At 46.1% G+C, this 22,012-nt stretch overlaps 1 protein-coding gene across 1 annotated transcript in view; it reads right to left on the bottom strand.

Annotated features, from left to right (window-relative positions):
• Nucleotides 1-22,012, bottom strand: part of PIWIL4 (piwi like RNA-mediated gene silencing 4) — a 400,590-nt gene that overhangs the window by 307,636 nt on the left and 70,942 nt on the right. Inside the window, exon 3 of the mRNA XM_073612470.1 lies at nucleotides 11,406-11,620. Within this exon, the coding sequence (XP_073468571.1) occupies nucleotides 11,406-11,620 (215 nt within the window). The remainder of the gene's footprint in view (nucleotides 1-11,405; nucleotides 11,621-22,012) is intronic.

Raw genomic sequence — 22,012 nt, 5'->3', positions numbered from 1 at the left:
CCAGGACTTGTGCTAAAAGAAAGGCTGAACTTAAGTTTTGAAGTCGAAGCTTGGGTACAGCAGTTAGGTGCTCTGCATATTGAGAAAGTAGAGGCTCCTGAAGAGGGGAGTTTTAGGATCTCCCGCTGTAGAAGTAATACCTTCCCTGTTGTGACAACTATGATGAAATGGTCAAGTGCCTCTCCATATGTGTGAGGCTCTTTTTACAGGTAGCTTCAGAGGTCCAGGCTTTTAGCCACTGGATTCTGTGCATGTGAATGAATATTAAAGCCAGGTAGGTAGTTTCTGTAATTGCTCTGTTAAGGTACGATCCTGAAAAACAGGGTCATGCTGTCAAGTCAAGTTAGCTGTAGTTTGACATACTGAAAGCTGTCAAACTACAGCTAACTGGAGAGAGAGAGAGGTGATGGCAGGGCTGGATCTATAAGAGTATAAAGAGAGCCTTTAGGAGTGTTTCAAACTTTCTGAGACAGCAGGATCAACCAGAGAAATTGTCCATTTTTGCAAATTATTTTTCCAGTGGCTAGAGTTGGCAATGATTTTTGGGTTGGGGGAGCTGAAAATCCTGTCTGGAGTGATCAAATTGTCACTGGACAACAGGGAATGATTTTAAAGATGTTGCAGGCCTCTAGGTACCCAAAGGGGAAGATCAATATGGAGGAGACTTGGACGGCACAGTGCTTTTTTTATGTTAGCACGCGTATTACGTGAAGCTCGCTCTTCAATAACGGCAATCTGGGGAAGAAAAATCTTACACAGCTTCCCTTAATACCGCCTCTATGTCCTCTTCATTCCCTTCTGTGTCTGCCTAATCTAGGGCACACATGTCGGAATCCGAGAAATGTGAGTAGGAGATGTGTTGCGTTTTTGAGCCTTCAACAGAGACGGCTGTAATAAAGAACTGTGACACAGATGCACAAAATTCTGCTTTTGTCAAATAGGCCACTTGTTTGAATGCCTGAAATAGAGCTAGAATCAGGATAAAAGACCGGTGTTTGAATTCTGGTGCAAGGGGCACATCGTTGCTGTGAGATTGAGAGTTGTTGTGCCTGCCTTCGGCAGAGCCGATGTTTAGCTGCGGTTTTGCAATGGCTTCCTTTTGTCTGGTCTCTACCATAGCTACTTGAGAGGGTATATACTCGAGTATAGGCTGACTCGAAGATAAGCCGAGGCACCTAATTTTACCATAAAAAACTGGGAAAACTTATTGACTTGAGTATAAGCCTAGGGTGGGAAATGCAGCAGCTACTGGTAAATTTCAAAAATAAAAATAGATAGCAATAAAATTACATTAATTGAGGCATCAGTAGGTTAAATGTTTTTGAATATTTACTTCAAAGAAAAATAGTAAACTAGCTCTGTAAGTGGAAATGAGGGTCAATAAAAACAATATGGTATGAACAATAACTTAGCTAACCTTAGCTCAACACAAGAGTTAAAATCCTTCAAAACTGGATTCCTCCTCATCATCTGTATGTCCAAACAGAGCTTCAGCATTAGCTGGTGTGAGGTTATCAGCATAGACATTGTCATCATCACTGAGTTCACAGTCATCACTATCACTGCTGTTATTCTCATACAAAGCGTTGTCTTCACTGCCATCCATAGCATTACTAATGCCACATTTCTTGAAGGTACATTGCACCATGTCCTCTGGAATCTCTTCCCATGAATCACAAACCCACTTTGCTATCAATCCTATGTTGGGCTTCATCAGATTTCAAACTTTTGTCAGTCGGGTTTGACCAGATGACATCCATTCATGCTACATCTTTCACATGCAGTCTTTGAAAGGTTTATTTAAACACACATCTAGGGGCTTCAATACAGATGTAAGCCCACATGTAATGACCAAAGTAACTTGAGAAGACTTTGTCAATTTTTTTATGTCATCAGATGTGTGGGCTCTGAACATATCCCAAACTAGCAATGATGTTTTTTTCTTTAAGGCTGCTCCTGGTCATTCGTTCCAAATTTCTTCCAGCCATTTTTTTGTTCTGTCTTCATACATCCAGCCTTTAACGGTTTGCCGACCAGCTGCCGCAGTTGTACCGAGGCAACATGGCTCGGCTGCGCAAATCGCCGTCATGTTACATCTGTAACATATTTGGCCACTAGGGGGCGCGTCTGCGCCCCCTGCTCGCCCACGGAGCCGATGCGAGTGCCTGGCGGTCACGATCACTGCCGGGCTCCCGCGATTGCTCGGGGAACATCGAGAACCGGGATCTGTGTATGTAAACACAGTTTCCGGTTCTCTGAGGGGAAAACAGGCAGATCGTCTGTTCATACAGAGTATGAACAGCGATCTGTCATCTCCCCTACACAGTCCCATCCCCCCTTCAGTTAGAACACACAATACAGGCATACCCCGCTTTAAGTACACTCACTTTACGTACACTCGCGATTACGGACATACCCTCGAGTGTATGTAAAGTGCCTCACAAGTACTGTAGAGACATTTTGCAGCCATAGTAGAAGGAGCTGAAGCTCCAAGAGCTTAGCCTGCCCTGTTCCAGTGTGCCCCTGACACCCCCACTACACCCCCTGACACCTCCACTACAGCCCCCGGCACCCCCACTACAGCCCCTGACCCCCCACTACACCCTAGAAGTGAAAAAAGATATTGCTTCACTTTAAGTACATTTTTGTTTTACATACATGCTCTGATCCCATTGAGTACTTAAAAGTGGGGTATGCCTGTAGGGAACGCATTAACCCCTTGATCGCCCCCTAGTGGTTAACCCCTTCACTGCCAGTGACATTTTTACAGTAATCAATGCATTTTTATTGCACTGATCGCTGTAAAAATGCCAATGTGTCAAAATTGTCCGACGTGTCCGCCATATCGCAGTCCCGATAAAAATCGCAGATCGCTGCCATTACTAGTAAAAAAAATAATTAATAATAAAAATGCTATACATTTTCCGGGGCTGAAGCGGTTAATATGTGCATACACTGTAATTCGTGGTAGGAATTTGACCTTTTTTAGGCAAGGTCTTTCTTTTAAAAATAATGACAGGCCGCAGCTTAGTTCCATTAGCCAAACATGACAGAACGACTGTGAAATGTTTTTTTTTTCATTTCCTGTGGTTCTGAGAAAAATAGTTTTGTCTCCCAAACTTGCCACAGTACTGTTGCTTGGAAGATCAAAGGTTATAGGTGTTTCATCCATATTTCCAATATCTCCCAGGTCATAGTGGGACATCCTACAACGGATGCCCCATAGTAAGCCTATGGGTGATGTCATTGGCCAGGCTCTGCAGCCGATGTCAGCGATCTCTCCTCTTCATTGTAGCCAGTTCTGTGACCCAATCATATGACTGGAGAGGAGCGACTTCACAATAGGTAATCTGCGTTTATATTCCCATGTCCTGCAAACTGAAAATTGACTGACCGCTTATATACATTTTTGGTAAATCTGTTTGTCACCGCTGTCTCAACTCCATCTGTAGCCATGCTCACATTATTTCAATGTTTATTTAGCCATTAAGTCTTACCTAAATTATGGGTTTCCTTATCTTTACAATTTTGGCCTTTTAGTCCCCTTGCAGTTTGATTGTGGTGTGAAAGTTATGCCCTGCTTGCTGTGTTCCTAATATCCCCTCCTAATTGATTAATTGCCAGATTCCATCCACACCCAACACAGTATATAACAAGGCTTTCTTTATGGGGGAGCACATACAGGGGGTTCTTCCAAAGAAGTGGGGTTCTGAAAATAAGTGACACTTCTGCTCTTGCACTTCAGCGATTTGCACAAAGCTAACCATAGCAGATTGCAGGTGATCTCTTTTTCATATTATCTCACCTTCTCTGAAACATGCACTCTTTACCTCTCCTCCTCTTCACAATTGCAGCCTCTCTCCTCAAGCTCTCTTTTCTACATCCCTCTGCTCCACCACACAATCTGTACATATCACCCTCACTTCTCCCCTCCCCCTATTACTGCACTCATCACCTCTTTCTAACTCTAAGCCCACTTGCTAACATACCCCCCAGGATACTAAAGCATGTCCCCTCATACAAATCATATTCTCATATTACCTCCCTCACTCTTCTGCTTCTCCTAATCGCTGGAGATATTTCCCCAAACCCTGGGCCTCCCTTATTTAACTGTGCCCAACACACCCATCACCATCACCATCACCCTACACCCTCTGGCAGTAGTCGCAATCTACACAATTTAGTCTCCATTCCTCTTCTTCCCAACGCCAGCCTCCCTCTCTCCTGTGCCCTCTGGAACGCCCGCTCTGTCTGCAACAAACTCACTGCTGTTCATGACCTCTTTGTCACTAATTCCTTTAATCTACTTGCTCTCACCGAAACCTGGCTCCACGAATATGACACCCCTTCTCCCGCTTCCCTCTCCCAGGGTGGCCTTCACTGGACTCACTCCCCTAGGCCTAATGGACGCAAGGGGGGTGGAGTGGGATTCCTCCTATCCCCCCAGAGCACCTTTCAGGTTATTCACCCTCCTCCCTCTTTTTCCCTCTCATCATTCGAAGCCCACTGTATATGTCTATTCTCTCCTACTTCCCTAAGAATTGCTGTGATCTACCGGCCCCCTGGACCATTATCGACTTTCCTTGAAGAGTTTTCTGCCTGGCTACCCTATTTTCTCTCTTCGGAAATTCCCACAATCCTTCTCGGTGATTTCAACATCCCTGCTAATACAAACACTCCTGCTACTTCTAAACTTCTTAGTCTAACCTCTTCATTTGACCTGAAGCAATGGGTACAGGCTTCTACTCACTCTGATGGCAACACCCTTGACCTTGTATTCTCCTACCTATGCACTCCATGCAACTTCTCAAACAATCCTTTTCCTCTCTCGGACCACCACCTTATTAGTTTCTCTCTCCCCCTGTCTTCCACCACCTTTCCCTCCAATCGCCTAACCATCACCCGTAGAAACTTTCACAACTTCAACTCCTGTCTCCTCTATTCTGCTACTGACCACCTCTATGACAAAATCTCTCCCCTGTCCTGCCCACAACCAAGCCATGTCCATCTACAATAAATCTCTGTCCTCCACCCTGGATAAGCTCGCTCCCCTCACTACACGCAGAATCAGGCCTCGACCCCTACAACCCTGGCAAACAGATGACACTAAAATTCTCAAAAAACGTAGTCGCGCTCTTGAGCGTCTGTGGCACAAGACTAAGTCTCTCAAAGACTTCAACCAATACAAATCTGCCCTCCAAATATACTATTCTTTCCTCCACACTGCCAAGCAAACCTATTTTACAACTCTTATTAACACTTTCTCATCCAATCCCCGTAAACTCTTCTCTACCTTCAACTCTCTACTTTGTCCTCCACCGCCTCCACCCACTGACTTACTCACTGCCCAGGAAATCGCTAATCACTTCAAAAACAAGATTGATACAATCCGTGATGAAATCTCTATTCTACAGGTATCTCCCCCAGCTAAAACCCCATGTCAACAGATACAACTGACACTCCCCCTATTCAAATCTACTACTACAGATGAAGTTGCTAAACTCCTTTCTATCGCCCACCTAACCACCTGTCCCCTGGACCCTATTCCCTCTCAAATGCTACGGTCACCCTCTGACCCCCTCCTACACTCTCTAACCCACATCTTCAATCTCTCCCTCACCTCTGGCATCTTCCCCGATGCTCTAAAACATGCACTGGTCACCCCCATACTCAAAAAGCCGTCCTTGGACCCTACCAATCTTAACAACCTACGCCCAATCTCCTTGCTCCCCTTTTCCTCTAAACTCCTTGAACGCCTGGTTTACAACCAACTGAGTGACCACCTCATTAAAAACAACCTTCTTGATTCCCTTCAATCTGGATTTCGCCCTCAACACTCCACAGAAACTGCTCTTTTAAAACTCACAAATGACCTACTAACTGCAAAAACCAATGGACACTATTCTGTACTCCTACTTCTGGATCTTTCAGCTGCCTTTGACACGGTTGACCACCCCCTCCTCCTCAAAAAACGTTACTCCCTCGGTCTCCGTGACTGTGCTCTTCAGTGGCTCTCATCCTACCTATCCCAACGCACCTTCAGTGTCACTTACAATTCTACTTCCTCCACTCCTCTTCCCTTCTCTGTCGGGGGCCCCCAAGGTTCTGTTCTTGGACCTCTTTTATTTTCAATCTACACCTCTTCCCTGGGTCAGCTGATAGCCTCTCACGGCTTTCAATATCATTTCTATGCTGATGACACACAAATCTATCTCTCCACCCCTCAACTCACTCCATCAGTCTCCTCACGCATCACTAACTTACTAACCGACATATCTGTATGGAGGTCACACCACTTCCTCAAACTCAACTTGTCCAAAACCGAGCTTATAATATTTCCTCCCCCACGTTCCTCTTCCCCCGACTTCTCTGTCAAGAGCAATGGCAAAACCATCCACCCGTCCCCACATGTCAGGGTACTAGGTGTTATCCTGGATTCTGAACTCTCCTTTCAGCCCCACATCCAATCACTTTCCAAAGCTTGCCGCCTCAACCTCCGCAACATCTCTAAACTACGTCCCTTTCTAACCAAAGTAACCACAAAGCTCCTGATTCACTCCCTGGTTATCTCTCACCTTGACTACTGCAACTCACTCCTCATTGGCTTACCTTTAAATAGACTATCCCCCCTTCAGTCCATCATGAATGCTGCTGCCAGACTCATCCACCTTACAAACCGCTCAGTGTCTGCTACCCCTCTCTGCCAATCCCTCCATTGGCTACCACTCGCCCAACGAATTAAATTCAAAATACTAACAATAAGTTACAAAGCCATCCACAACTCTGCCCCCAGCTACATCACTAACCTAGCCTCAAAATACCAACCTAATCGCCATCTCCGTTCCTCCCAAGACCTCCTGCTCTCTAGCTCCCTCATCACCTCCTCCCATATCCGCCTCCAGGACTTCTCCCGAGCCTCGCCCATCCTCTGGAATTCCCTACCCCAATCTGTCAGACTGTCTCCAACTTTATCCACTTTTAGGCGATCCCTGAAAACTTTCCTCTTCAGAGAAGCCTATCCTGCCTCCATCTAACAACTGCACTATTTTCTCCATTAGCTCATCCCCCACAGCTATTACCCTTTTGTATCACTTGACCCTCCCTCCTAGATTGTAAGCTCTAACGAGCAGGGCCCTCTGATTCCTCCTGTATTGAATTGTATTGTACTTGTACTGTCTGCCCTAATGTTGTAAAGCGCTGCGTAAACTGTCGGCGCTATATAAATCCTGTATAATAATAATAATAGTTATGGATCCTTCCTTGTTTTATGATGAATGGAATGACATCACTTCTTCATAAAGGTCTTTTGGCAACTTCTGTGAAATCTTTATTCTTTGCCGCAAACCTATTCAAGAAGCGTGTACACCATGCTGCTGACGCAACAAAATTTTCAATGCCCGGTGCTTTTAATTTGTCATCTTTAGCCATTTGAAGGGCACGTAAGCAAATTCCCATGCGTGTTACGCAGTAACCATTTTGATGACACTCCATAACCCATTTATGCAATTCAGTCTCTAGAGCCCCATATGAAGTCGTTAAACTACGTTGAGCTTTTTTTGCCTTTGGAATCTTTTCCAAGTCAGCTTTCATTTTCCACCAGTCCCTCACTTGTTTTTCGTCAACACAAAATTCCCTACTTGCAATACTGTTATTGATTTCTTCTGTTCTTGACACAACCTTAAGTTTGAAACCGGCTTCAAATGACCTGTGTTTTTGTTTTGGTCCAGGATTAGAAGTATTGAGATCCATTTCTAACAGGATAAACAAAAAGACTTGTATAGTTTGAGGCCTAACGCAGGCTGATGATATTCCAGAATGTGATGACATGACCGTTTGCATAGAGCAGCCTGTGTTAGGGCTCATAATATACATTCTACCAGTGCCCATGAAATGCAGCCTGCCAGTGCCCATCATGTACAGCCTATCAGTGCCCATGATATGCGGCCTGCCAGTGCCCATCATGTACAGCCTATCAGTGACCATGACATGCAGCCTGCCAGTGCCCATTATGTACAGCCTAGCAGTGCCAATTACGTACAGCCTGCCAGTGCCCATCAGGTACAGCCTACCAGTGCCCATCAGGTAAAGCCTACCAGTGCCAATCAGGTACAGCCTGGCAGTGCTCATCAGTAACAGCTTGCCAGTGCCTGGTAATGCGATGTTACGCTGTGTGTCAGAGCTGGATCTGAATCGCTGCAACGATGTCCCGCCTCCTATGGCACAATGATTCCTAGCACTGATTCAGTTTGCCGTCTATCACAAGAGGCGGTCTAGGAGGCGGGACATCGTTACAGTGGCTGCATGGCAATTCAGATCTCTGATACACAGCATGAGATCATGCTACCAGGCACTGGGGAGGCTGCACATGACACATGAGGGAGGGGAAACTGACGGGGGCGCACCGGGATGATACATGTGCGGCACCCAGCGGGCTTTTCTGCTCCATTTTCTGGACTTTCTTTACTCACTTGAGTATAAGCCGAGGGGGGCATAAAAAATGTGCTGAAAAACTCGGCTTATACTCGAGTATATACGGTACTCCTTTTTGGGGTAGTGGTACTCTTGTAGTAAGGTGAGGAATATAGGGTAAGCATGTCCACAAGGAGATTGTAGCAACTCTGTGTAGACCATCCTGTAGCCTCTTGGCGAAGGGAGGGAAATAACAACTAAGTACCATAAAGAAGCTGTACGGGGAAAAAGCAGTCAAATGTGTGACCTGTGGTGTTATATCTCACCTGGTCATTCACCTTAGAATAAGCTCTCTGAGTGGTTGAGCTTTAGCACCAATATTAAAAAGTTTACACTGTAGAGAATGCAATTCAACTATCAATACGGTCTTTAACAGTCACGGTCAGAAGTATACATGGTGACCATGTCTTACATGTCCCTGACTCTTGGCTGTAAAGTCTAGGCTTCACCCTTCTAGGCGGGCCTACCTCTAAATGGGTCTTCGTTGACAGGGTTACATAAATTAAGGGCAGGTTTACCTGGAGGGAGCCCACCCCTCCTTAAAGGCACAGGGACACTGGATGCCCAGCAAGAGCACAATGGCGGCTGGAGGCAATGTCCCCATGCCAAATCCAGTGAACAAGCAATACAAAAACAATGGCAACCACCTCAATTTATAACTAGTCTGCAGTAAGGTGCACAGGGAAGGGAAACACATAACACAGACAAATATGTCTTGTATATCACCCTGCAGCTTACTACGCACATTGCAAGGTAAACGCCCATGCAGAATCCAGTACCAGAAGCAACATTACAGGCCATTCCTACAGTGTGGGGACCGGGCACAGCTATCAAGGTTTACAGAGGTTAAGTCAATCTGGATTAACTGCTTCCATTTGTGGCATTAGAAGACAGTGAGAAGTTGATTGAAGAATTTGAAAATAAAATAATAAAGAAAAATTAAAACAAAAACTAGAATACTCTGAAGAAGTGGTCACACAACCCTATAACCTAGGGCAGTGATGGCAAACCTTGCCACCCCAGATGTTTTGGAACTACATTTCCCATGATGCTAAACTACACTGCAGAGTGCATGAGCATCATGGGGAATGTAGTTCCAAAACATCTGGGGTGCCAAGGTTCACCATCACTGACTTAGGGTCTATGAATAATTTGCATGTCTCCTGTAATGTATCATGAAGATAGAATTTATTCTGTAATCCAACAATTTTGATACATGCAATAGTATCTGAAAAAATGTATGGGATTTTATAATGTAATATTACAAACAATCATATTTCTGATTAAACTGTGATCAATTTAAATCAGCAAAGAAAATCAAGGTATTGAAAATAGTTTAACCACATGCCGACCAGCCACAGTACATATACTGTGCCAGGTCGACTCTATTGCGCAAAACGAAGCTGTACTTCGTTTTGTGTAATAGATACTGCGGGAGCGCACGCGCGCAGGTCTGGCGGACTCGGTGTCCGCACATCACCTGCGATCACTCCACAGAGAGGCAGAACGGAGATTTGCCTATGTAAACAGGGCGGATCCCCATTCTGATGGGACAACATGGAGAGCTGCTGTTCCTAGTGATTAGGAACAGCAATCTGTGTGTTGTCCCAGTGAGCCCATCGCCCACACACTTAGAACACACCCAGGGAACACAGTTAACCCCCTGATCACCCCCTGGGGTCACTTGGGGTCAGATTTGTTGCAGTCCTGCTAAAAATTGCAGATCACCGCCATTACCAGTAAAAACATAAAAATATAAAAATAAAAGTCCATAAATCTATTTCTTATCTTGTAGACGCTATAACTTTTGCACAAATCAATCAATATACGCTTATTGCCATTTTTTTTTTTTTTTATATATATATATATATTTTTTTTTTGGATATGTATTAGAGCAGAAAGTAAAAAATATTGTTTTTTTTTTTTAAATTGGCGGTCCTTTTTTGTTGATAACGCAAAAAATAAAAACCACAGAGGTGATCAAATACCCCCAAAAGAAAGCTCTATTTGTGGGAAAAAAAGGACATCAATTTTGTTTGGGTACATCGCACGACTCCATAATTGTCAGTTAAAGCGGCGTAGTGCCGTATCGCAAAAAATGGCCTGGTCATTAAGGGGGTAAATCCTTCTGGGGCTGAAATGGTTAAAATATTCAGCCAAATTTTTTTTTTTTTTTTTAAATATTCAGCCAAATTTTGTTTTTTTTAGGGTATGGGAAGGCCAAAAACCATGTCAGCTCTTTACTATTCTTACGTGACTGTGTGAGGGTAATCTCTCAACCTTAGGCTGGGTTCACACAGAGCGGATCCGTTGGACGGACTCCGCTAGCTCACCGGGGGATCGATCCGTTGATCCCCGCTGAGCAGGCGGATGACATGTCCATCTCTGCTCACTAGGGACGGACCTCTCGGAGCCCTGCTGTTCTCTATGGGGAGATCGGATGAAAACGGACAGCTTGTCCATTTTCATTCCGATCTGATCCACTGGACCGATGGCGAATGTATCGCCATCCGTCTGTTTTGAGGGGATCTTGTCGGATTGGATGGCAGGCGGGTGTCAGCGGACACATCTATGCTGACATCTGCCTGCCCATAGAAGTCGATCGGTGGCACGCTCGGATCCACCTGAAAAAGGGACAGGCAGAAGTGAGCCGGCCTATCGTGTGAAAGGGGCCTCACATTAATTAGTAGAGGAAAAGGTGAAAATGACAATTGTCCCCCCCAAAAAATCTGGCTGAAATTATACTTTAACTCTTTTCTAGGAAAAAAAATGTTTTAAGTTTTTGGTGGAGTTTGTAGTTTGATATCAAAATATAGCTAAAACAAAAGAGCAAATTCTCCTTATGAACCAATTTTTTCATAATGCCCTAGGCATTTGTATATGTGTTTGTACATACATGGGGAAAAAGAAAGAAAGCTAGTGATCAGAATCATTACCTTATTTTGGAGCTTACGAGACAGGTAAAGCATGGCTCCATCGAATGCACGGCCTTCACCGATAACTTCTTTATGAGTATAGAGCAAAGCCACTTTCATTCTAATTGAGGCAATGGAAGGCTTGTAATCCACATGGTATTGATATAACTGCCACTCTTTGGGAAATCCCAGCCCAAATAAGTTTGATAGAAGCTTAACTGGAGATCCACTTGTTCCTGATAAAATGATATACACAGCATTGAGGTACTTTCATACATATATGTTTTATAGACACTAGACATATCACCAAACCTGCATTTGTTTGCAAACTAAGATAATGCTCATCCTGTTTATTAGTAGTTCGTTAAAATGCTTTTTTATGAGAGCACGCTAACCACTGATGCACTCACATGGATCCACAGCTGCATGTTTCCCCTAATGTTATTACTTTCAGGATACACTTTCAAGATAAGCCAGCAGTCTCTTGTATACTTCCATTCCTGCCACCATTGCATAAACATACAATCCTCAGGAGACCTGACTGTGCATGTTTATACACAAAGCGTTTGAAAACAACTCTTTGGTGGTGGCATTGTTTCTACACGCTTGATCATCATCACAGTCTACAATAACCTTTGCTGTTAACAAAAATGCTGAACCAACGATTATAAATTGTGCAATACAAAAATACACTAATATATAACGGCACCAAAAAAAGCTGCAAAAACAGCCAGTTTTTGCTTTATAAATGGCCCCTTTGTGTTTACTGTGTTTCAGTATCTGTCTAAAGTCATTTCCAGGAATGCCATATAGTAAAATCTTTTAAAATTACTAGTCAGCAGAGTTCAGCCGCATTTTTATCACATGCTGGGGACAATTAAAAGTAATGGAAAGAGACTTCCAGTGTCTGCAAAACTGATATTAGAACTATCTTTAATAACAAGATTACACTGCATTTGTCAGTACAACTACAAAGTGGGTCAGCTAACAGCAAAACCTGAACCCAAAACTTTACACATTAGAAAAAAAGAAGTTATAAAAAGGATAAGGTAACAATGAGAAATGAGAAAGTACAGAGATGGTCAGAGATTAAACATTTTACATTACAGCTTCCATTCTATCAGCAGACATGGGTAACAGCTGTCACACCTAAATCTTCATAGGATACCAAAAGTTGCATTTGGAATCATAAATGATCAAGTAATTATGTTAATTTAACCAATTAACGACCAAGCATTTTTTCTGACATTTGTTGTTTACAAGTAAAAAACAGTATTTTTTGCTAGAAAATTACTTATAACCCCCAAACATATATAGATTTTTAGACCCTAGAGAATAAAATGGCGGTCGTTTCAATATTTTATGTAACACTGTATTTGTGCAGCGGTCTTTTAAATGCAATTTTTTTGGGAAAAAATAAAATTTAATGAATTAAAAAAACAGTAAAGTTAGCCCAATTGTTTTAGAGGATGTTACTCTGAGTAAATAGATACCTAACATGTCATACTTTAAAAATGTAGAAACCTGTGGAATGGCAAGGAACTACGGTACTTAAAAATCTCCATAGGCAACGCTTTAAATTTTTTACAGGTTACCTGTTTAGAGATACAGAGGAGATCTTGTTCTAGAATTATTGCTCTCGCTTTAACGATCACGGCAATACCTCACATGTGTGGTTTAAACAGTTTACATATGCGAGCGCAACTTGTGCATCCGCTTCTGCGCGCAAGCTCGGAGAGATGGGGCGCTTTAAGTTTTTTTTTTTAATTTATTTAACTTTTTATTTTGACACTGTCCCTTTTAGTGGTGCATCGAAATTTTGGCCGCCTAAACATATCGTTCGAAAGCAGTGTTTTCGTCATCTGGCTAAAAGAAAAAAAAAGGTGCCGATAATGGAGCCGAAAAGGAGGCGGAGTCCACCCCGGGTGATGCCCATTGTGGGGGTGTCATCCTGGTGGCTCAGTGTCCTCCCTCCTCCCTCTCACAGAGCCACGATCTCTGTGTGTCACGGAGCTGAATTGCCCGGGCCGCAGTAACAATGTCCCGCTTCCTGGGATAGACGGCACACTGATCCAATGCCGGGAAATTGAATCAGTGTGAAGTGATCACAGGAGAGGGGGACACTGTTACTGCGGCCTGGGCAATTCAAATCCAGCTCCATAATACAGCGGGAGATCGCCGCTCTGATCCGGACACTGGCGAGGCTGCATCCCAAAGGCACTGGCGAGGCTGCATCTACAAGCACTGGCGAGGCTGCATCCATAGGCACTGGTAGGGCTGCATCCACAGGCACTGGCAAGGCTGCATCTGACAGGCACTGGTGAGGCTGCATTTGATGGACACTGGTAAGGCCGCATTGATCTCTTGTATCATGTCTGCAGTCTCTGATCATCTCTTGTATCATGTCTGCTAAGGGTGCACCAAATGAAAATTGAGCTAATACTATTAGCAGTTTGTTTAAGTTTAAGTAAGAGTTTGCAGACATGATACAAGAGATGGTCAGACTGCAGACTGCATTTTTCTAGAGCTTTTCTTGCACTAAAGGTGCCAATAATGCCAACAATAAATTCATATTAATTTAAATTGATTATATTAATTAAAAAGTCGAAAATAATACAATTATATCTAAAAATATAAAAAAATTTTAAAAACTCATTTTCGGTTTTGGTTTTCGGCAAAGTGCATCCTGCATTTTCGGTACCAAAATTTCCATTCGCTGTACCCCTAGTCCCTTTATTTTTTTTTATCACTTTTTTTCTATTACAAGGAATGTAAATTATAATAGAAATAAGCATGACAGGTCCTCTTTATTGAGACCTCTCATTTCCCTTTAAAGCGGAGTTCCAACCAAAAATGAAACTTCAGCTTTAAGTGCAGGTGACCCCCTGACATGCCACATTTGGGGGGGATACCCTCTTTTTAGAGGGATCCAGCTCCCATTTCTTCACAGGGTACCGCGGCGCCGGAAGCAAGTTCATCTCTCCCCCCTCCCTCTCGGCAATCATCTGGGACACGTCACAGGTCCCAGATGATTGCCCGGTCAGTCACAGTGCGCAGCGCGGCTCATGTATGCGCAGTGTGTGCCCAGCTGTGACAATGCCAGAACCGCAGAGATGATGGGGAGAGGAGCAGGGGTTCGTTCACCCGCATCGCTGGACCATGGGACAGGTGAGTGTCCGATTAATAAAAGTCAGCAGCTACACTTTTTGTAGCTTTTGCTCTTATATGGGTGGAACTCCGCTTTAACCGCCTCTCGCTCGCCGTATAGTAAAATGATAGCAGAGTGGGGCTGACGTTCTGACGGCCCATTTAGACAGGGCATGTGATCTGGAGCTCACAGTGCGGCAATGTTGGTGCCAACGTGTCCCCAGGACAAAGCTTGTCACCGACAGTGGCAAACAGCCAATGACCATGGCTGATTATCACGTGATCAGCCGTGATCCATTCACAGCCAATCACAAATGTAAACACAGACCGGTAACTGGCTGTTACCAGTTCTTCTCCCCTCACACAGCGTTTCCAGTGTGAGGAAAGAAGAGCCAGGGATCAATGAGTTACCGATCTGTCTTCTCTCAGTGTACTGCACAAGCACCTGAATAAAGAGAATCTGCCACATCCCCCTATCAGCAGTTTACAGTCCTCATCAGTGGCCAGTAGTGTTACTGCTACCCCCCAGTGCACCTGTCACCCATCAGTCACCACATCAGTGCCCATAAAGTTCACCTGTCTCCCATCAGTGACTGCCAGCAGTGCACCTGTCGCACATCAGTGACCATGGGAAGTGCACCTGTAGCACATCGCCTATGAGTACCATCACCAGAATACCCGTCACACAGCCGCCCATCACCTGAGTACCCATCACACAGCCACCCATCACCATAGAACCCGTCACACAGCCACCCATCACCAGAGTACCCGTCATACAGCCACCATCAGCAGTCAACCAGTCCCAGCCATATCCAAAAGGGTTTACAGCAGTAAGGAGGCTTTTCAGATCCTAAGCATGACTGATGAGAGCAGCGAAGAGTTCTCACAGTGAGATTCCGATTCAGCATTTGAACCGATCAAAAGCAGTGGATCGCCAACCGAATTGGAGGAAGAAAGGGTCCCTCCTAAAAGCTTACAACACTCTAAAAACCAGGCAGCCATCAGTGATAGACCCCAGGAAGAAATGCCTAGGCCCTGTACCAGCGCTGGAGTCTCACCCCCAAGTACCAGCAATGGAGTGTCAAATCCCCCAAGTACCAGCAATGGAGTGTCTAATCCCAAAAGTATCAGCACTGGAGTGTCAACCCCCCAAGAGTCAGGGCCACTACATACCTCCCAGATGCTCTTGCCAACCCAACATGGCTGCCTTTCAACTCGGGATCAGCAAGCCTTTCACCGCACCGCTAGGTGTGCAGGTCAATATCGACAATTTTTCTGATTATTTTTATTTTTGTTGGATTTGTTTCTTCAATTTATTGTGGAGCAGACAAATATATTTGCCCAGCAGTACATTGCCAACAACACCAGTTCATCCTATACCCGTCCGTATGAGTGTAAAGATCTGATTTTGAAGGAATTCAAATTGTTTACAGGCCTCACCCTTAACACGGGGCTTCCCTTTAGTCCCATTCAAAAACCTACATGCGTCCAAGATTATAATCTTTACATGGGGGGGATTTCAATGATCAAATGCGTCAGCCCTATTTGGCAACAAGGAGGTCCCATTTCTGGTATAAGAAAGTTGCGATTTATCTTATTCATTTGGCCATTTACAATGCTTATATCACCTACACCAAATCCACGGAAAGACCCACCCCCTTCCTAAAATTCATAGAAGAAATAGTCACGTCCCTCATCTACCAGCAAAGAACCCCCCTGAAAACCTTCACTCTAGCAGACTTCATGAGTACCACTTCCCGGACAGCATTCCACCATCTGAAGCAGGCCAAAGACGCCAAAAAAGATGTGTATGCAGCAAAGGAGGAGTTAGAAGAGATACCAGCTACCATTGGCCCCAGTGTCCCTCCCAACCTGGCCTATACATTGGAGAATGCTTCTGACATTTTAACACATCCCTAAAACATTAGCCCATATTTTTAACCATTTCCCAATTTTCAACATCTGTGCTGACTTTTTGCCTGCTTCCTCAAATAACCTTGCCACTGCCTTCCACGTGAATTGACCCTGACCTGTTTTTCGACTATGCCTCTGCCTTCCATTTGCATTGTTGATCCCCCATGTTTTTGCCTTCCACGACCCTGACCCTGGCCTGTTTTATGAACCATGCTTCTGCCTACCGTTTTCTCTAGGTTTTGTAGTTTTCGGATTAGGGTCTGGAGACCAGAGACTTCAAAGAGCTTTGGGTGGGAGAAGACTCTACCCCTGTGCCCAGGTCTTACCTGACCGAGGTCCTCAGCCTGCTGCTGACTTACTGCCATCAAGCCATTGCCTGCCGCATGAACTGACCACACTTCTGCCTGCTACCTGTACTATGGAAATATTTAGCTGTAGCAAGAGGCAGTATGTTTATGAAGGGCTGGAGAGCGGTACAATAATGAGTGTCTGCAGGTAACAGTGTACTAGGACTTATACTTTGGCTGTGCTGACCATGTCTCTGCCTGCTGCCTGGTCTAATGCTTTGGCTGTGCTGACAATACCCCTGTACTGACTATAGACAATATTCCTGCTTGCTGCCTGAACAATAATTGCTTTCGTTGTTGCTAAGCACATCCCTGCCTGCTGCCTGGATCAATGCTCTCCTCTGTGGACAACCGCACTACTAAAACCACAGGTAATATTGTTTCTACCCTTTCCTCAGTAGAATTTATTTTGGAGTGTAATTCTTGGTATGTACATGCTATGTGTTAGAAATATGAAAGGCCTTAAAAAAGATAGGTTGTCAGGAAATTAGATGTGTAATTTATGTCCCTAGAGCACCTGACGATGCTCTTTGCATGTTGGGCCTTTGTATGTGGCCAGGCTCTGTAAAAGTCTCACATGTGGCATCGCCATACTCAGGTGGAATAGCAGAATGTATTTTGGGGATGTACATGCTGTGTGTTGGAAATATCTTATAGATGGACAACTTTGTGTAGTAAAAAAAAAAAGGGGGGGGATTTTTGACTTACCGTAAAATCCATTTCTCCATTTCAGTTGATTGACAGACACAGCGCTTCCTTATTCAGAACCATAGGGTTATACCGTCCCCTACAGGAGTAGGACACTAGGCAGAAAAAAGACTTGGCTACGTCTATGGGCAGTCCTAGGTGGTATACTCCCCCCCCCCTCTGCTATAGGCCTTCAGTTTTGTAACAAGCAGTGTCAGAAGCATTAAAACTCCATTAGAGGGATGGATGCTGTGTCTGTCAATGAACTCAGAAAAATGGATTTTATAGTAAGTCAAAAATCACATTTTCTCTTTCGTTCATTGGCAGACACAGCGCTTCCTTATTCAGAACCATAGGGATGTCCCAAAGCAGTGCCAAACATGAGGGGTGGGGCAGCCAACAAATAACAGGCCAACCAGATAATCAGAGCTCCAGGAAAACAACTGGAGCCCAACCTGAACAGCAAGAAATCAAATCAAGAGGGATAGACCCCCTAGACCACAGCCTGCAGAACCTTGCGGCCAAATGAGGCATCCGCAGATGCCAGCAAATCCACTTTGTAAAATTTTGTGAAAGTGCGCACCGACGACCAGATGGCCGCCTTGCAAACTTGCGTCACTGACGCCTGATGATGGAAAGACCAGGAGGCACTCAGAGCCCGAGTAGAGTGCGCCTTCACCAGGAAGGGAGGAACCCAACCCCTGACAGAATAGGCCTGAGTCACCATCTGTCTGATCCATCTAGAAATGGTCACAGAGGAAGCAGACAGCCCCTTCTTTGGCCCGTCCCTGATCATGAATAGGGAGTCTGACCTCCGAAAGGACTCATTAGCAATCAAATACACCCTGATCGCCTGAACCACATCCAGGGCATGCAAGACAAATTCCTTCGGATGTGTCGTCCTGGGACACAGGGAAGGCAACAATGTCCTCATTCAAATTGAATTCAGAAACAACCTTTGGAAGGACAAGGACGAAGAACCACCTTGTCTTTGTGAATCACCAGGTAGGGCGTACAACAGGATAACGCCGCCAATTCCGACACCCTGCAAGCAGAAGTTAAGATGGCCACCTTCTGGGACAGAGTGAGCAGGGGAATTTCTTGAATGTTCTCAAAAGGAGGCTTCTGTAGAACCGAAAGCACCAGATTCAAGTCCCGCGGTGGTAAAGGGGATCGCACCGGTGGAGTCACGTGGAACCCCCTGAATGAAGGTACGCACCAGGGAATGCGAAGCCAGGGGACAGTGAAAGAAAACCGCCAAAGCTGACACCTGGCCCTTGATAGTATATCTCAAGGTCAAGGTCAAATTCTTTTCAACGCCCCGTTAAAGTCAAAATCCAAGCCACCGAAAAGGAACGTGGGTGAACACCAACCGACTCACACCATGAAACGTACACTTTCCACGTCCAATGATATGATTCCTGAGAGGAGACTTCCTAGATTTGAGTAGTGGCTGAATCGCCGACGCGGGTAAGCCTCTATCCTTCAGCACCTGGCTTTCAACAGCCAGGCAGTTAAAGCCAGCGACGGTAAAGCAGGGTGGAAGATCGGCCCTTGGGATAGCAGATCCTCTCTGAGAGGCAGCCGCCAGGGGGTGTCTACGGGCAGGCGCACCAGGTCGGCGTACCAGGACCGACGAGGCCAGTCCGGAGCCACTAGAATGACCGGAATTCCTTCAAATTCGATCCTGCGTAACAGCCGCAGCAGAAGCTTGAGAGGAGGAAAGGCGTAGATCAGACGATACTGGCCCCACGGGCCACCAGAGCGTCTGTGGTGTCCGCCAGAAGATCCCGAGACCTGGCCACAAACCACTGCACCTTTCTGTTCATCCGGGATGCCAACAGATTTACCTCTGGAGTGCCCCAGTGCAGGCATATCTGTTGAAACAATCCTGATGAAGGGACCACTCCTCTTGGTCCAACACCTGTCAACTGAGGTAATCCGCCTGCCAGTTGTCCACCCCTGGAATGTGGACGGCGGAGATGGCCGGGACGGAGCACTCTGCCCACGAGAGAATGCCGGCTACTTCCAGGCCCGCTAACACACTCCTTGTTCCTCCCTGGTGGTTGACATTGGCCACCGCCATGGCATTGTCTGACTAGATCCATACCAGGAGCCCCTGTAGTCGATCCGTCCAATGATCCAGACAAAGTCTGATCGCCCGGAGTTCCAAGATGTTGATAGGTAGCCTGGATTCCTCCAGCGTCCAGTGACCCTGAGCAGAGCTAAGGCCCAGGACACCACCCCACCTTGGAAGACTGACTGGCATCGGCGGTGACCACCGTCCAGTACAGAGGGAGAAAGGATTTTCCCTGCCGGGGAACGAAGCCACCAGATCAGGGACCCCTTGGTTTCTTGGCTCAGCCGAAATTGATTTCCAGAGATCCTGGACATTTGTCCCATTTTAACAGGATCGCTTTTTGCAGGGGTCTCGTATGGACCTGAGCAAACGGGACCGCTTGGAAAGTAGATAACATCAGGCCCAGCACCTGCATGCAAGTCCGTAGGGAGACCCACCTGCTGGACAGCCGTAAGTGAGTCGCCGCCTGTAACTTCTGGAGTTTGTCCAGCGGAAGGAACACACTGGCCAGAGCGGAATCCAGAGTCAGACCCAGATAATCCAATTTCTGAGCTGGAATCAGCGACTTCTGGTACTTTATCAGCCACCCAAAATCTGCCAGAGTCTGAATAGCAATCTCCACGTTGCCCCTCGGGGTAGCAGGGGACTCCGTTCACAAAAAAGGGCGCCCAGGTAGCCCAGAAAAGCACTTCCCCGCTGGCGCAGCAACACCAGAACTGGGGCCAACACTTTTGTGAAGACCCGAAAAGCGGAGGCGAGACCAAAGGGTAACGCCACGAACTGATAATGCTCCTCTCCCACAACAAAGTGGAGGAATCGCTGGTGTCATGCACAAGTCCGAGTGTGCAGGTAGGCATCCTTGATGTTGATGGAGGCAAGAAAGTCCCCCTGATGAAGGGATGCTACCACCGAGCAAATGGACCCTATTCTGAACTTCCGAACCCGAAAAAAATGGTACAGGGCCTTGAGGTCCAGAATTGGACGTACCATACCCTCTTTTTTGGGGACCGTAAACAGATTTGCATAACAGCCCTGGAAACGTTCCGACACCGGAACCGGGACAATCACCCCCTGAAGCAACAAGTCTTGTACCGCATTCTGGAGGGCTAACAAGCGGTCCGGAGACAGACGCAGATTGGGAGGAGAAAATCTGCTTGGGGGGCAAGTCTGGAACTTGATCTAGTAACCAGACAGAATCACTTCATGGACCAAATGGTGTTTATCAGAGAGGTCCACGGGCCTGGAAACCAGTGAAGGAACCCTACCCAGGATGCGGGAGAGGGCGCCCCTTCAAGGGGCCTTATCTGAGGGTCTGGAGAAACCCGCTCTCGGTTTGCCCGACCAGGGTCGCTTGGAACCTTCCGAGGGAGGCTTGAAAGACTTTGAGCCCTTGTCAGTGGACTCTAAGGGACAAAAAACTTTCTGTGCGCCGAGAAGGAAGGACCACGCTTGCGACGTGGCTCCTTCCCCTTTTCAGACTGTGGAAGAAAGGTACTCTTTCCCCTTGTGACACTCTTAATGATATCATCCAGAGTGGCCCCAAACGATCGCCTTGAAAAGGCAGATGAGTTAGGGCTTTTTTAGAGGCCTGGACTGCAGCCCAACACTTCAGCCACAATACACGCCAAAACACCACCACTGAAACAGACAGCTTAGAAAGCAAGGGAGTTGCGTCCAAAGAGGCATCGCAGGCAAACTGCAGCCTCTGGACCAACTGGTCTGCCAATTCAGTGAAGGCAGGAGGAAACTGATCACCCTCCAGATCGCGGCGCAACAGCTTCGCCCACTCCTTCAGCATTTGAGACACTAGGGCAATGGCTAAGACCGGCCGAAGCACTGAACCCGCAATAGTGAAAATAGTGTGGCTCAGAGACTTCGCCTTCCTGTCAGCCGGATCCTTTAAAAGCTGGGGAGTCTTCATCCGGAATCATGGTGGCTTTGAGAAACCGGGGGATGCACCATGGGTGGAGTTGTCCACTTCTTGAGAAGATTCTCCACAAAGGGATATCGAACAGCGAAGCGATTTGGGACCACAAAGGGACATTTTGGACGTTCCCATTTTTTATAGATAAACTTGTCAAAAGGGACCAGCACCTCCGCCGCAGCCGTGGCTGCATCCTCCATTTTTAAAGTTTCCCGCACAGATGTAATCAGTGCGTCCACCAGCGCCTTCTCATGTGCAGCCAGCGGTGCAGAGGAATCACCCTCGCTGTTCGAAAAATCCAGGTGCGTGGCCGCAAACCCCGCAGGGAGGGCCCCTTCCATGGCGGCCAAATCAGATTCAGGGTCTGACGAGACAGATAAAGCAGGGGAAGGTGGGGGACGCTTCTTGCTAGTCCGTCGTCCAAGAGCCACCTTCACCCGGGACACAAAGGACTCCAAGACCGCCGTCAGTGCGTCAATGGATGGCTGGGACTCGGAGGGACCTGCAGCCTCTGAGAGGGGGTCAGGTG

This window comes from Aquarana catesbeiana, linkage group LG02 (genome assembly GCF_042186555.1).
Source record: "Aquarana catesbeiana isolate 2022-GZ linkage group LG02, ASM4218655v1, whole genome shotgun sequence".
Classification (NCBI taxonomy): Eukaryota; Metazoa; Chordata; class Amphibia; order Anura; family Ranidae; genus Aquarana; species Aquarana catesbeiana.
Note: the sequence above shows the minus strand (reverse complement) of the source record. Positions and strands in the feature narration are given on the sequence as shown.